General features: G+C 53.9%; 1 protein-coding gene across 1 annotated transcript; it reads left to right on the top strand.

Annotated features, from left to right (window-relative positions):
• Positions 1-743: 743 nt before the first annotated feature.
• Positions 744-15,218, top strand: LOC119848157 (B-cell receptor CD22). Its single transcript, XM_038383576.2, is given in 14 exon segments — positions 744-905; positions 907-970; positions 1,412-1,819; positions 3,573-3,863; positions 4,281-4,544; positions 6,234-6,497; positions 8,237-8,500; positions 10,567-10,830; positions 11,000-11,263; positions 11,433-11,532; positions 11,750-11,813; positions 12,328-12,467; positions 12,679-12,772; positions 14,360-15,218. Coding segments are annotated over 14 exon segments (2,712 nt in total). The 5' UTR covers positions 744-851; the 3' UTR covers positions 14,537-15,218.
• The last annotated feature ends 221 nt before the right edge of the window (positions 15,219-15,439 follow it).

Below are 15,439 nucleotides of genomic sequence, written 5' to 3'. Positions count from 1 at the left end.
CGGGGCAGGGGCAGTCAATGCCAGTTCTCACACCCCGAGGCTGCTCTCCCTGGTCCTCCCCCTCACTTTGGTTTGCTCAAAGCCCAGAGGAAGTGGCAGCATCTCTGAGACAAAAATACTCTGGCCGAGGCCCAGGCACTGGCCCTTGACGGGGGGGGGGGGGAAACAGCTGCTCTGGCGACCTGCACTGCTCAGCAGTGGGGGAGGGGTGTTCTCAGGGGTCTTCAACCCCCATCCCCCAAGTGGGGGATCAAATGTGAGGAGGAGCCGGGGCTTTTCACTCTGGACTGTGCTGTGCCTAGCCTGTGGCAATGCACACAGCCTGACAGTTGCTGCACAGCTGGAGAAACTGAGGCATGGGTGGGAGTGTGAATTGAAGAACTTACACACAAGTGGGCTCAGAGTTCTGGTCTCTTCTGCTGCTCTAACCACTAGACTCCGCTTCCCATCCAGAGCCAGGGATAGAACCCAGGAGTTCTGGCTTCCAGCCCCCGCCCCCTAACCGATTAGAGGCATCTGGTCTGAGCTCCCAGGGGATGTGGGCGGGGATGTACCAAGACCTGTAATAACAGAACCCTGCCCAGCGGGGTGTATAGCGGTTTCCCTGCATTTAGCTGCCTCCCCTATGTAAATGTGGTGCCCTTTGCACCGCGCCATGCGTGACAAACCCATCCGAAAGCTATTTCTTCTGCCTTTGGCAGGGGCCAGTGCATTAGAGGTGGGATCTGGAAGCCAGGACGCCTGGATTCTATCCCCAACTCTGGGAGGGGAGTGTGGTCTAGTGGTTAGAGTAGGTAGCGGGTTCCCTGCACTCTCCTCTCTAGCTGATCTCTCTCCGTTCCAAGTGGTTGATGTTGCTCTGGGTCATCGCAGGCACTGACCAGCCCTTCGCTCTTTCCTCTGCTCCCCCGGTGCCGCGGCTGCCCAGGGGTCACCATGAGGCATCTCATCTGGCTGCTGTTCCTCCCGGGTAAGGCCCCTTCTCCTCGCCCTGAAGGTCTGGGTGCTTCAGACACACAGAGCCCTGGGGGAAGGGGAAAAGGAAGGGGAGACCTGGCTGGGGGGGTCACAAGCTCAGAGGAAGGTTTTCCTCTGTGAGATTTATTCCCTTTACATGAGACTGATGTGATCTAGTGATTGGCGGTGGGTGGTGGGCTGGGAATCAGGACTCCTGGTTTCTATCCCTGGCTCTGGGAGGGGAGTGGGGTCTAGTGGTTTGGAGTGGGGGGCTGGGAATCAGGACTCTTGGGTTCTTCCCAGTGTGACAATGGGGAAACTGAGGCACAGAGCCACACCATGAACTTAACAGTTAGCGCTGGGAATCAGACCCTGATCTGAATCCCAGTTTGGCACTGGAAGCGCCCAGCCAGCCTGCCCCTCGCTGCCATCTCTGTCACTCTGCTACTTCTAGGTTTTGTGTGTCAATGTGTCCAGCCACCCGTCGAGGTCCCCGAGTCCCTGATCGCTTGGACGGGGGCCTGTCTGTCCATCCCGTGCCGCTATAAATCCTGCCTCCTGAATCCCAGAAGGATAAACAAAGTGACCATCAGCTCCCTGACCTGGTACCTGAACCCTGTGTATGACCCTGAGAAGAAAGATTTCTATGGCACCGTCCTCTATAAACACAACGCCTCCATCAGCCCGGCCTTCGCAGGGCGCGTGAGGTTCCTGGGGGACCTGGAGAGAGATTGCAGCCTGCAGCTGTCTGACCTGCGGGCCAGTGAGAACGGCACGTACGGGCTGAGACTGATCGTCTTGAAGCCCGGGAAGAAGCAAGGAGAGGAGAAGTGGATAACTAACATAGGTGTTAATGTGATTGGTAAGAGGGAAAGTCCTGGGCTTCCTTGTAGGAACAGACTGAAGACTCATAGCCCCCCCCAACCACTAGACCTCACTCCCCTCCCAGAGCTGGGGACAGAACCCAGGAGTCCTGGCTCCCAGCTCCCACACACACTAGACCCTGCTCTGGTAGCCGCCGTTACTGGGGACGCAGCTCAATGCGTCTGGGATGACATCCAGGCCGGTTGTTCCTATTTTCTCCACCTCTGTCCCACCCATTAAATGAGGTAACGACACTCGCTAAAGTCTGGGGCTACCTCCAGCCTTGAACTCCCCGTCTGCATGAGAACAGCACCAACCTCAAGGATGGGTCTGTACCTAGCGGAAGCAGTAGGTTGTTATCCTCCATGCTACTCAGCAGAGCCTCTAGCAAAATGGAACAACGGTTTGGGTGGAAAACTTCAAAGTTGTTTCCATTTTACGGTGTTTTTCCACATTTCTCCTGAAATATTTTACCCACAAATTTTGACTTTCATTTTTCCACTTGTTTTTTATTCCCTTTTCACCCCAAGTACAGCACAGGAAAGGATGTCAGGGGTTGGGTTTTGTTATTTCATGTTTTCCCTTTTCCCCCGGATGCCCCAGGGGACGTCGTTCCAGCTCTCTGTGCCTCAGTTTCCCCACCTGAAAATCAGGGAGAATAATCCTTTGCCTATTTCCACTGTGGTCTCTTTGGGGCAGGGCCTGTCTCTCGCAGCACCCGGCAAACAGGGCCCTGATCTCACCTGGGGCAGGGCCTGTCTCTCGCTGTGTCTGGGCAGCATGTGGCCCGACAGGTCCCCGATCTCACCTGGGGCAGGGACTCTACCATAATGCACCTAATGCAGTAGGAAGAGAGCCTGAGACATGAGCCCGTGTATCAGGGGCCTGGTATGAGGCAGGCCCTGCTCACAGAATGTAGCAAGAACAGGGCTGATCTTGCAGAAATGCACATTGCTCAGAAGTGCTGGGCACAGAGCACTCACGCAACCACAGCCCGATATTAAGTGGTACCAAGGAAGGTACAAAAACCTTCCGCCAGGATAACGGGAACACAATGACCCCTCCTAGCAGATAAGATCAGGCTGACAGTATGTAACTTGTTTATAGCAGGGTATAAAGATGTATCTAAGGCTTTGTCTACACTAAGCACCTTTCAATGACACAGCTGTGCCGGTACAGCCCTGCCACTAAAAGGCGTGCAGGGTAGCCGCTGTTTGTCAGCGGGAGAGAGCTCTCCTGCCGACAAAAAAATTCCACCCCCAATGAGCAGCAGCAGCTTTGTCGGCAGGATAGCACTCCTGCCCACAAAGCACTGTTCACACCACCACTTTTGTTGGTAAAACTTTGGTCGTTCGGGGTGTGTGAGTTTTTTAACACCCCTGAATGACAAAAGTTTTGCTGACGAAGTTCCAGTGTAGGCACAGCCTCAGAGGGAGAATCTTTGGCCAGCTAAGGGGGCAGTGGAAAGTCCCACCATGGACTGAGCTATGTCCATTAGCTATGTCTTAGTATCCTCATAGAGTCTGCCAGGTGGTACTACCGTGCTTCGTCAACAATAAACCTGGCCTGGTGCCTTTGTCCCTTAATGGATCTTGTGGTCATTGGGCAGTTCGCTCAAGGTCTGCTGTGCTGGCTGTGTGCGCAGAGCTGGGGCAGCACACAGAGAGAACACACACGCAACCGAACATGTAATACCACCTAATAATAAAGTGTTCTCCTTAATAACTTTTCCCTTTGTCCCCCTGACACAGATTCGCCTCCAGCTCCTCAAATCCAACCACCCAGTGAGCTCAGGGAGTCAGCCCTGGCCCATGTGGTTTGCTCCATAGGCTATCACTGCCCCGACTACCCCATAACCCTTACGTGGATCGGTTTGGGCCATGGGACCCCTGAGACCATCATGAGGACAGAGAGCGGAAGGACCGAGAACACACTGACTTTCACACCCACCTGGCAGGACCATGGGACAAATTTAACTTGCCGGCTCAGCACCCCGGCTGGGACACCGAACTCTGAGAGTAGCGTGGTGCTGGATGTGAAATGTGAGTGTGATGATTTGAACTGGGCGCCCCTGGGTCTGACAGCACCAGCCCCACCAGCAGCTCTGGCACTGACCCATAAAGCGCTGTACGGGCTTCAGTTCCTGGGGAGCACCAGGGAGGTGGACTGGAGTCCCGGTGGGTGGAAGCAGATTGGCCAATGGGGCGGAAGCTGGCAGTATTTTCAAGGAAGAGTGGGGCCATCCCACTGAGCAGGGATGGGCACGAGGGTCAGAGCCAGCGCCCCCTAGAGGGGAAAGGCCCAATGCCCCATTCCCCGTCCCCCTGAGCCAGCCAGTCACCTGCCCTAGATGGGAGCTGGCGCCTCCTAGAGGGGAAAGGCCCAGTGTCCCATTCCCTGCCCCATATCTGGACAGTATCCATATCTCAGCTGTTCACCCACATGTTGGTTTGCTCCAGATGCCCCTAAGGGAGTCCAGTTGAATGTGACACCCGGACAGACTATCCGAGAGGGAGACAGACTCGTGCTGATGTGCATGACCAATGGCAGTAACCCCCCCATCTTCATGTACAACTGGCGTAAGGACACACGGTACCTGCAGGGGCAAGAGCAGAAGTGGGAGTTTGACGCCAAGGGGGACGAGGATTCCGGCTCCTATCTCTGCGAAGCTGTCAATGAAATAAGCCTGGTCCGATCCCCAGAGCTTCAGATAGACGTCCAGTGTGAGTGTGGGGGCTGGGGCCAGATGGGAAGGCAGGGTCTGTGGAACTGCCTGAGACTAGATACCTCCGCTGAGCACAAGGAGGGAGACTAGGAGAGGATGTTATTGGGCTTCCCTAGACACTTGTGATGTGGACATAAGAGGAGGTGAAATAAGCAGGGCTTGTGGCATCAGAAAAGATGGGAACTGAAGTTAAAGAGGAATCTTCATTAGTTCTTAGTAGTATATGGCCTCTGACACACAGCATGGCAGTTCTGGTTCCAGCCAGCAGAGGGCAATGTGCCTAGTCTCACACACACAGAAGCAGATCTGACCTGTTCCTTCCAGCAGGGGGAGTGCTTACATGCACAGAGCCGGATTCAACCTGTCCAGAAGGGGGCAGCAGGGAGACGTGTGCACGCGCGCGCACACACACAGACACACACACTTGGGAGAAAAACACAAACAAATCGCAAAAGTTAGAACAATTTATTTTATTGCACTCAGGGGAAAAAAGGAGAAAAACAGAAAATTTGTCATTTCAAAAATGTGACATTTTCCCCGCCTCCAAATCGGCCCATTTTGAAGCAGAAGTGACTTGGTTGTTTTAAACATTTGAAAGTTTTTTCATCCTGTCACCTCTCGGGAGAGCCAGGGAGCGTCTTGTGCCTGAATGAATCTGGCGGGTCACGCTTGGTCCATGGCATATGCAGAAAACCACGTGTGATGCAAGAGGAACATTCGCTTTTGGGGTGAAATGTCTTGGATTTTGCTAAAAAAACCCACAGACAAAAACGCACTTTCCCTCCTCCCACCCCCACAACTTGTGGAGGTTTTTCCACAGACAGATAATTCGATTCACTGGACAATTGGTTTGGTTTTGTGGGGTGGAGATGGGGGCGTGGCCTGTTGAAAATCCAAACATATTTTTAGGTTTTTGTTTTTGATAAAAATCCCCCAAATATATCCAGGCTTTAGAACTTTCCCTGAGACTGTGTGACGGGGTTCAGTCACCAGAGCGATGCCTCTTCCTGGCTGTCTGGGGGATTAGCCCCCTCCTGGTAGTGTGTCGGCTGTCATCATCACCACCTGCAGACCTGCTGCGTCTCTTAATCTCAGTCTCTGATACTTGAATTCCCTGGGCCACTTCCCCGCGGCCCCAGCATCTCCTTCGCCCTCGTCTCAGGGCCTCCCAGCAACCCCATACTCTCTCCTTGGGCACCCAGCAGCACCTGACTCCCTCTGCGACTGCCCCTGCAGCTCCTTTTATATGAGCCCTCTGGGTCCTGGTTGGCTGCTCCGTTCAGCTGCTCTCTGATTGGCTGCTCCCTGCTCAGCCTCCTGAGGCTGCTTTTAACCCCTTACTTTCCAGTGTGGGGTGAACACCTCATCACAGACCAGAAAATGATTTCTTTCACAGGAAATATCTGGGAAGTTTTCATTGAAAACACAAACATTTCAGATGTAACCCCCCAAAACTTCCCGAGAGAAATAATGGCTATTTCCCCAAATCAGGGAGGGCTCTGCAATGACCCTGCCTCTGTTTCCTCACCCTATCTCTAGAGAAAGGATTGGCCTGTGCGTCAGGTGTTCATCGGGGAGCTAAGTTCAGTTTGTTCTCTGCCACTGGACTCCCAGAGTAACCTTGGTCAAGTCACTTAGGGTTTTCCATGGAATAGTCCATTTAAATCAGGGCCTTTTTATTCCCCAGATGCCCCAAAGGATGCTCATGTTGAACTACTGGTGGGCTTGCCGATCCAGGAAGGGACCATGGTTGTGCTCAGCTGCTCCTGTAGGGCTCATCCACCCGTCAGCAGCTACACATGGTACAGAAACAGCCAGCACATCCCAGCACAAACCCAGCAGACGCTGCGCTTCGACAAGATTCATGCTGACCAGTCCGGTTCCTACCATTGCAAGCCTCAGAACAGAGTCGGGATGTCGGAATCGCCAGCTATTACAGTTGATGTACAGTGTGAGTAGTCAGGGGATCGCAGGGGGTGCTGCAGCTGTGTGGGGTATCCAGGATCTGCACTCCAGCTTGGTATGGCAGAGCCTGCATGAATCCTGGAGGGGCAGGAGCCGTAGCCTCCCCCTAGGACCTCCTTCCTGCCTCTGAGGAGGCATTGCTGTGAGAGGTGGGATCCTGGTATTTACCTCAGCATTCAGGGTATCTGTGCCTGGGTGGGGTGCTCTACTCCTCCTGCTTCACAGAGCCCCTGATTGGGCACAGGGCCTCAGCGCAGCAGGGCTGAGAGTTAACACCCCTTTGGGATGGTTCCCCCGTTTCAGAGTGATGGGCTCAGGCTCTCTGCAGACTCAGGCAGTGTCAGTCACAGTCAGGGCAGCTCCCTCCTCTCCAAGCCACAGGCTCAGACTCTCTGCAGACCCAAGCAGTGTTGCTCTGCCAGTCGCACTTCAGGCAGCTCCCTCTGTGATGCGTTCCCCCTGGGGTGCCACTTGGAACTGGGTTACCACTGACCCTATCTGACCCACCGGCCTGGGCTCCCTTTACACTGTGGTGCTGTGATAAGTTGCCAAACTCTCCAAGCTTGCTCTTTCACCAGCCTACACACAGATAGGGACACACTGAGCTGCAACTTCACACACAGATGCTGAGATCAGCTCTGCATGGGTAGGCTCAGCTAAGGTACCCCTCATTTGCTAAGGCACGCACCCCCCTCTGGAGTGTAAACCCAACATTATGCCGTCTTGCGTCGCACAGGGAACTGTACAGCGTAAGCTCATGAAAGTCACCCCCCCCCCAGTGTGGAGAGAGATATGCAACAGCTTTCTGCCCCCAGTTATAATTTGCACATACTGGTTTTAGACAAAACCAAAATGAGTTTGTTAACTACAAAAGATTTTAAGTGATTATAAGTGATAGCAAACAGATCAAAGCAGATTACCTAGTAAATAAACAAAACTGCAAACTGAGCTTAATACACTAGATAAGTAGGATATGAATGAACAAATTCTCACCCTGAGTGATAAACAGGCTGGCAGATTCTTGAAGTACAAACTGCCTTTGCTTTCCCAAGTTTTCATACATTGGCTAAAAATCCCTCTAGCCTGGGACCATCACTTCCCACAGTTCAGTCCTTGCCCCTCAGGTGTTTCCAGGTGTGTTGTTGTAGGGAGAGTGAGGTACCATCATTTCCCCACTTTTATATCTTCTTCCCACTTGCTGGAAAGCTCTTTTGCTGTGACCTGGGTGAAACAGTTCCCATTGTGTAGCGCTATCTCTGAGAGGTTTCTATTGCACACAGTTCCTGGGGTAATCCTTGTGCTTGTGTGCATCTCCTCAGCAAACCGTTAACATTGTTTGGCCTTTTTACTGTTGTACCTGAAAGGCTGCTTGTGGGTGTGTTCAACCTCAGAACATGTTTCAGTAACACACACAGAGCCAAACTTCATAACTTCACCTACAACGGTAGCACACACAATCCAATGAAATATTAATGTCGAGCAGATCAAGACTTTTAGCATGATACCGCACAAGGAGTACTTTGTACAAAACATATCCTAATTACTTGACAGTGGTGACTATTGGGTTGCCAGGGTGTCACACTCTCCTCTCCCAGCAATGAGCTCAGCTCTCTGCAGACTCAGGCAGTCGTCGGCTACATTTGGGCAGTTCCCTCCTTTTTATTTCCTGCCTATAAACCTCTCCCCCAAACACTGAGACACACCCTGATCTTGATTCTTTTCCAGACCCCCCCAGGGAGGTACGAATCACCCTTGAAAACCCCCTGTGCATCCGGGAAGGCAACACAATGATGCTGAACTGCTCTGTGGGCAGCAGTAACCCCCCAGTGACCAAGTATACGTGGTACAAGGATAACAGCCAGTACTGGGAGACTGAAGAGAGCATCCTGACCTTCCCTGCTAAAAAAGAGCGGTCTGGTAACTACAGCTGTGAGGCTCAGAACGCGATTGGCTATGGACGGTCTCCGCCTGTCTCCATGGATGTGCAGTGTAAGTAATCGCTTCCTGGCTTCCCAGTCAATTTCCTCTTGGAATTTTCCACTGCAAAATTTTAATGAAAAAAATCATTTTGTTCCTCCGGCTCGATATTTTTATTCCATTGGTGCTTTTCGCGGAGCAAAAAAATACAGTTTTCTCCCCTTAGAAAAAACGGTCTTTGTCTCTCATTATTTAGCCTTTTACATTTTGTTCATGCTTTTCTAATAAGAAAAGTGACTTAGCCCCCCATTCCCCCCCTTTTGTTTTCTAACCGAAGAGTAGGGGTGAAAAGCAATACAAATTGTGCTTTGGTTGTATTGTGTAGCCTTTTCTCATTATTATTATTAAAAAGTCTTTTTCACATTTTCCAATGGGAAAGTGACTTTTTAAAAAAATTTCTGCTTGATTATCCACTGGAAAAGTGAGAAAAAATGTTTGAAAAGCGGTGTTTCTCTCACCACCCAGTCTTTACAAAAGCAGAAAAATCAGGTTTTCATGCTTTTTCATTGCTTTTCCCATTTTACTGTCACTGAAAAAGTGCGCAAAGAAGTTTTTAAAAGTGTTATTTATGTTCATTTAGCCTTTTATTTAAAAAAATATCTTTTTCATGGCTTAATTCACTTTATTTTTCACTGGAACAGTATCAGACAAGTTTTTAAAAGTGTTATTTTGTCTCACTATATAGTGGGTTTTATTAAAAAAACAAACCCTTTTCATACTTTCCATGGAGGAAAGTGACTTTTTGGACTTTGTTCCCCTGAAAAAATAGGGAAAAAAGTTTTTTTAAATGTTTAGAAATGACCAGACAGTGTTTCCTCCATAATTTCTCCCCCTCTTTTACCCCTTCTCAGCTTTGTCCAGTAAAGAACTCAACAATGGTGAGAACTTCACCACAATCTCACAACCAAAATTAGTCCAAAATCATAAAATAAATGATTCCCCTCTCCCCTCAGAATGTTATATTTAGAATATCTTTTTCCAACCAATTTTTTGTTGTCAGAAATGACTGTTGTTCCCTGTGAGACAAACCTTTTGGGGGTGAACCCCCAGTTTTCTGGCAAAAATAGATCTGCTGAAAAAAATCTTAGGCAGGTCTGGTTGTCATCTCAGGGGCTTTGGGGGGACCCCTGAATCTAAGTTGGGCTAGACACGCCTGGGTCACGGAGGGGAGACTGCTGCGGGAAGCAGAGTGCCAGAAGCAGCCCAGCTGGATTGGACTCTTGTCCTGTCGGCCTTAGGGTCGCACGGTACGTGGATCCGAGACCTTCCTGGGTGATGGAGATAGAGAACTGAAGGAGCAAAGCTCTGGAATTTTGTCCCACCTGTAAAGATAAGGAGGGAGAGGCTGGGTCAAGAAGCCATGTGATCTCTGGGTGACTAGGCTCCTGTTCTACCTCTGAAGCTCAGCAGAATCAGGTGGGCCAGTGGCTGGAAGGGAATCCAGGAGGGAAAATCCCTGCCTTCTATTGAAATAGAGTAACCAGAGGAGCGGTATGGGAGGCTGTAATGGTCTGGCCTTTAAAATCTAGATAGTGTCAGACCCCAGCTGGGATAAATGGGCCAGATCCCAGCCGGTGTCAATGGGCTGTCGCTCCATTGGGGTCAATGGGCCAGATCCCAGCTGGTGTCAATAGGCTGTTGCTCCATTGGAGTCAATGGGCAAGGTCCCAGCCGGGGTCAATGGGCTGTCGCTCCATTGGGGTCAATGGGCCAGCTCCCAGCCGGTGTCAATGGGCTGTTGCTCCATTGGAGTCAATGGGCAAGGTCCCAGCCGGGGTCAATGGGCTGTCGCTCCATTGGGGTCAATGGGCCAGATCCCAGCCGGGGTCAATGGGCTGTCACTCCATTGGGGTCAATGGGCCAGATCCCAGCCGGTGTCAATGGGCTGTTGCTCCATTGGAGTCAATGGGCAAGGTCCCAGCCGGGGTCAATGGGCTGTCGCTCCATTGGGGTCAATGGGCCAGATCCCAGCCGGAGTCAATGGGCTGTTGCTCTATTGGGGTCAATGGGCCAGATTCCAGCTGGGGTCAATGGGCCGGCTGCCTGAGGCTCTCAGGGTGCTGCGTGTCTCTCTGCAGATGCCCCCAAGCATGTTGCCGTGGTGCGGCAGCCATCGGGGTTCATTGAGGAGGGCGAGGCCGTGACCCTGGAGTGCTATGTAGGTAGCGCCAACCCCTCCGACCTGCACTACACCTGGTACAAGGATGAGGCGCTGCAGGGCGAGAACTCTGCCAGGCTGAAGCTGGTGGCCGTGGTGTCGGCTGATTCGGGCCAGTACCGGTGTGAGGCTCAGAATGACGTGGGCACCACCCCTGCTGAGCCTATCCCACTGGATGTCTGGTGTAAGTAACGAACCCCCAGAACTGGGGGGAGAACCCAGGAATCCTGGCTCTGAGACCTCCCCCTGCTCTAACTACTAGACCCCACTCCCCTGCTAGAGCTGGGGTGAGAACCCAGGAGTCCTGGCTCCCAGCCCTCCACTCTAACCACTGGCACTGGCTCTCTCCCCAGATGGCCCCCGGGATGTACAGCTGTCCGTGACCCCGCGGGGGCAGATTGTGGAGGGGATGGAGGTGATGCTGCGGTGCTGGGCCGATGCCCACCCGCCCATCCTGGGCTACGACTGGTACCGGGATGGCCAACTGCAGGCGCGCCAGAGCCAAGCTGTGCTGATCATCCTGGCCGTGAAGGTTGGGGCGTCTGGGCACTACCACTGTCGGGCCAGAAACCAGATCTCCTACGGGGACTCCTTGGCCATCCCCCTCACCGTCTACTGTAAGGGCCATGTGTGCCGGTGCCCCTCAATCCCAACCCACAGCCTCTGCTAGCCCAGCACTGGGATCATCCTACCCCCAGCTCTGCTGGTGCCCCTGAATCCTGAGCAGCTCTAACCATTGGCCCCCACTCCTGTGCCCCCCACCCCTTGCTCTGTGTTGTTTTGCAGCCAGCTCCATGACTATAGCCAAGAACTCAGCTCTAGGGGTCGGTGTGGTGGTAGCATTTATCCTCCTGCTGGTGGTGCTGGTCTTTTCCCTTAGGCGATGGTAAGCAGAAACCTCTCCTCACCCCCAACTCAGCCATCCCCAATCCCCAGGGATCAGCACCCATGGAGCCCGGGTAGCCTGACCTCTGTGACAGGCTCATGCAGCCAGGGAACTCCCCCACAACCCGCCCTAACCACTAGACCCCACTCCCCTCCCAGAGCCAGAGGTAGAACCCAAGAGTCCTGGAACTTTACCCTGCTCCACATTGTCATTGCAGGAGGAAGCGGCGTCTTCCCGAGCTGGTTGTGGAGCCTTTGGGCAGGCAAAGGAGATCATTCTTTGTGAGATATTTTTGATAGGGGGTGCTGTGCTGCAGGGGGTGGGGTGGGGGCTCTCCCCTCACAGGTTGGGTTGGCCCCAGTGCCCCAGGGCGGTGCTAGGGGGCTCTGTGCTGCAGGGCATTGCCCTATAGCAGATCAGAGTTGAATTTCTAGTCCTGAGCCCTTGGGGTCATTAAAGATTCCTGAGACCATTCCCTAAACTTCAGGACATCAAACCCAGTGCGTGGGTTAAACCCCAGTGTGGGAAGTTCTGTTCTGCCTCCACCAATCCCTCTCAGAAGTTACAAGAAGAAAGAGGATTTTTCTTCACTTCCCATCCTAAACTTGTGGCATCACCATGCGGCTGTTCCTTAACTGCCCTGCCCCAGAGGTGGCTGCATCTCAGTGCTGGCCAAGCCATCCCCATGTGGTGTTATGTGCAGCTATTCCCCAGATACCCTACCCCAGAGGTGGCTGCATCTCAGTTCTGGGCGAGTCATCCCCATACACTCAATGAATGTTTTGTCTCTCTCAGCCTAGGAGACGGGAACCTTTGAAAACCCAGCGGCCTGCCAGCTCAGTGGGGTGCCTGAATGGAGTTTCCTTAGATGCTGTCAATTATTCTACACTCCAGTTCCCACCCAGCCACCCCCAGGGGATGACCACCCCTGCCAGGTACAAAGGAAAGGAACTGGGGGAGTGGAAATGAGTTCCCCTGCCCCCAGTATGGAGCCCTGGCTCCTCTCAGAGCTGGAGAGAGAACCCAGGAGTCCTGGCTCCTCCCAGAGCCGGGGAGGGAACCCAAGAGCCCTGGCTCCTCCCACAGCCCAGGAGGGAACCCAGGAGTCCTGGCTGCCTCTCATCAGAGCTGTGGATTTCCTCCCAGGGTGCCAGGAAACTCGAGGCAGCGAGTGAAGCCAGGGGGCCTGGATGAAGCTGTTATTTACAGTGTGGTGAAGAAACCCAACCTGCAGCCCAAGGTACCAGCCTGGGGTTACCTTGGGTCCCCACAGAGCCCTGTCACTTCAGAGCCTGTGTCCCCCAGGCCCTTTAATTGTGATGCTTGGGCAATGCCCGTCTGTCACTGAGTGAGGGGCACTGGCAGGGCTAGTAGGGGCTGTGGGTCAGGAGTGAGGGGCACTGGCAGGGTGGGAGAGGAGCCCAGGGCTGGGATCGCAGGGGCTGTGGGATGGGAGTGAGGGGCACCCGCAGGGCTCGGGAGGAGACCAGGGCTGGGATCGCAGGGGTTATGGGACTGTATCATACTAGATGTACAAGTTGGAGGATTGGGCCAGAAGAAATCTGATGAGGTTCAATGGGAACAAGTGCAGAGTCCTGCACTTAGGAAGGAAGAAACCCATGCACTGCTACAGGCTGGGGACTGACTGGCTAAGCAGCAGTTCTGCAGAAAAGGACCTGGAGGTTACAGTGGACGAGGAGCTAGATATGAGTCAGCAGTGTGCCCTCATTGCCAAGAAGGCTAACAGCATTTTGGGCTGTATAAGTAGGGGCTTTGCCAGCAGGTCGAGGGACTTGATTGTTTCCCTCTATTTGACATTGGTGAGGCCTCATCTGGAGTACCATGTCCAGTTTTGGGCCCCACACTATAAGAAGGATGTGGAAAAATTGGAGAGAGTCCAGCGGAGGGCAATGAAAATGATTAGGGGGCTGGAGCACATGACTTATGAGGAGAGGCTGAGGGAACTGGGATTGTTTAGTCTGCGGAAGAGGAGAATGAGGGGGGGGTTGATAGCTGCTTTTAACTACCTGAAAGAGGGTTCCAAAGAGGATGGATCTAGACTGTTCTCAGTGGTGGCAGATGACAGAACGAGGAGCAATGGTCTCCAGTTGCAGTGGGGGAGGTTTAGGTTGGATATTAGGAAAAACTTTTTCACTAGGAGGGTGGTGAAGCACTGGAAGGGGTTCCCTAGGGAGGTGGTGGAATCTCCATCCTTAGAGGTTTTTACGGTCAGGCTTGACAAGGCCCTGGCTCGGATGATTTAGTTGGGGATTGGTCCTGCTTTGAGCAGGGGGTTGAACCTGGTGATCTCCTGAGGTCCCTTCCGACCCTGATCTTCTCTGAGTCTACGGTTCTATGGTGCGGTTAAGACTCCCAGGCATAGGAGGCTGGGCAGGTTGTTTTTCTGCCTCTAGTTCCCCTTTCCGTATCTCTCACATGACTTAAAATAAACTTTTGCTCTTGAAATAAGATCAAGACAATTGTCGAGATAAGATAAAAATACACTGCCCTTCCCCCGAGCAGCTGGAATCTAAACCAACCATGAACACCCCGGGGAGCCAGCAACGTACCCTATTACGCCTTGATGCATCTTCATTTAACATCAGACCTCCTCTGGTGGGGGAGTGGGGGTGGAGGGCAGGGCTGGGCTAGCAGTGGGTTGTGGGTCGGGAGTGAGGGGCACTGGCTGAGCTGGGTGTGGGGAGAGCCCAGGGCTGGGCGAGCAGGGGGCTGCGGGCTGGGAGCTGGGGGCGGAGGGTCCTCAGCAGGCAGTGCTGGGGGCTGGCATCTGTAGCTGTCCCTCTCTGACCCCCACCTGCCTCCCCAGGGCGAAGCAAAGGGCGACTATGAGAATGTGGGGACCCACCCGGAGGAGGAGGAGGAGCTGAACTACTGCACCCTGGTGCTGCCCGGCCCACGCCCCCGGGCCTCACACGGCCACTGGGAGTCCGAGTCGGACTCAGAGTCGGAGGAGAGTGTCCAGTATGCGGCCCTGAGGCACTGAGCCTTCCCCGGATGAGGCCAGCTCCCCACTGGCCCTGGAGACGTCTGTGGACCCATAGAACCCGGCCACAGACCCACGGAGCCCAGCCACGGACCCACGGAGACTGGCCACGGACCCATGGAGCCCGGCCATGGACCCACAGACCCAAAGAGCCTGGCCACAGACTCACAGAGTCCAGCCACAGACCCATGGAGACTGGCCATAGACCCACCGAGCCCAGCCATGGACCCACAGAGCCTGGCCACGGACCCATGGAGCCCAGCCATGGACCCACGAAGCCTGGCTACGGACCCACAGGGCTGCACCATGGACCCATGGAACCCAGCCACGGACTCACCGGATGGAGCCTGGCCCCAGCCACTCTGGACTCTCAGCTCCAGCTGAACTCTGGATACTGGGCCCCATCTAGAGACTCAGACCCTGGGCGAGGGGGCGGGGTCAGTGGCTCTAGTGCCGGATCTGGACAGGGGAGCAGAGCGGAGGCGGGGCGGGCAGAGCCTGTGCACCTAGAGATAAACACACGAGATGTGATGCAGGGCCAAGGGATGGGGTGTTCCAGCCAGCAGGGGGCAGCAGGGAGACACACACACACACACACACACAGAGCAAGGGATGGGGTATGGCAGCCAGCAGGGGGCAGCAGGGACACACACACACACACACACACACACACAGCAAGGGATGGGGTGTGGCAGCCAGCAGGGGGCAGCAGGGACACACACACACACACACACACACAGAGCAAGTGATGGGGTGTGCCAGCCAGCAGGGAGCAGCAGGGACACACACACACTTCCCCAACTGGCTGTAGTCACACCTGTCTGCAGCAGAGGCTCCACCCCCAGCTATCCCCATGACTCTCCAGGTGCTGCCACCTGAGGTTTAGCCCCCCAGCACTGTGAC

This window comes from Dermochelys coriacea, chromosome 24, assembly GCF_009764565.3.
Source record: "Dermochelys coriacea isolate rDerCor1 chromosome 24, rDerCor1.pri.v4, whole genome shotgun sequence".
NCBI lineage: Eukaryota > Metazoa > Chordata > Testudines > Dermochelyidae > Dermochelys > Dermochelys coriacea.
This window is presented reverse-complemented; position numbering and strand designations above follow the sequence as displayed.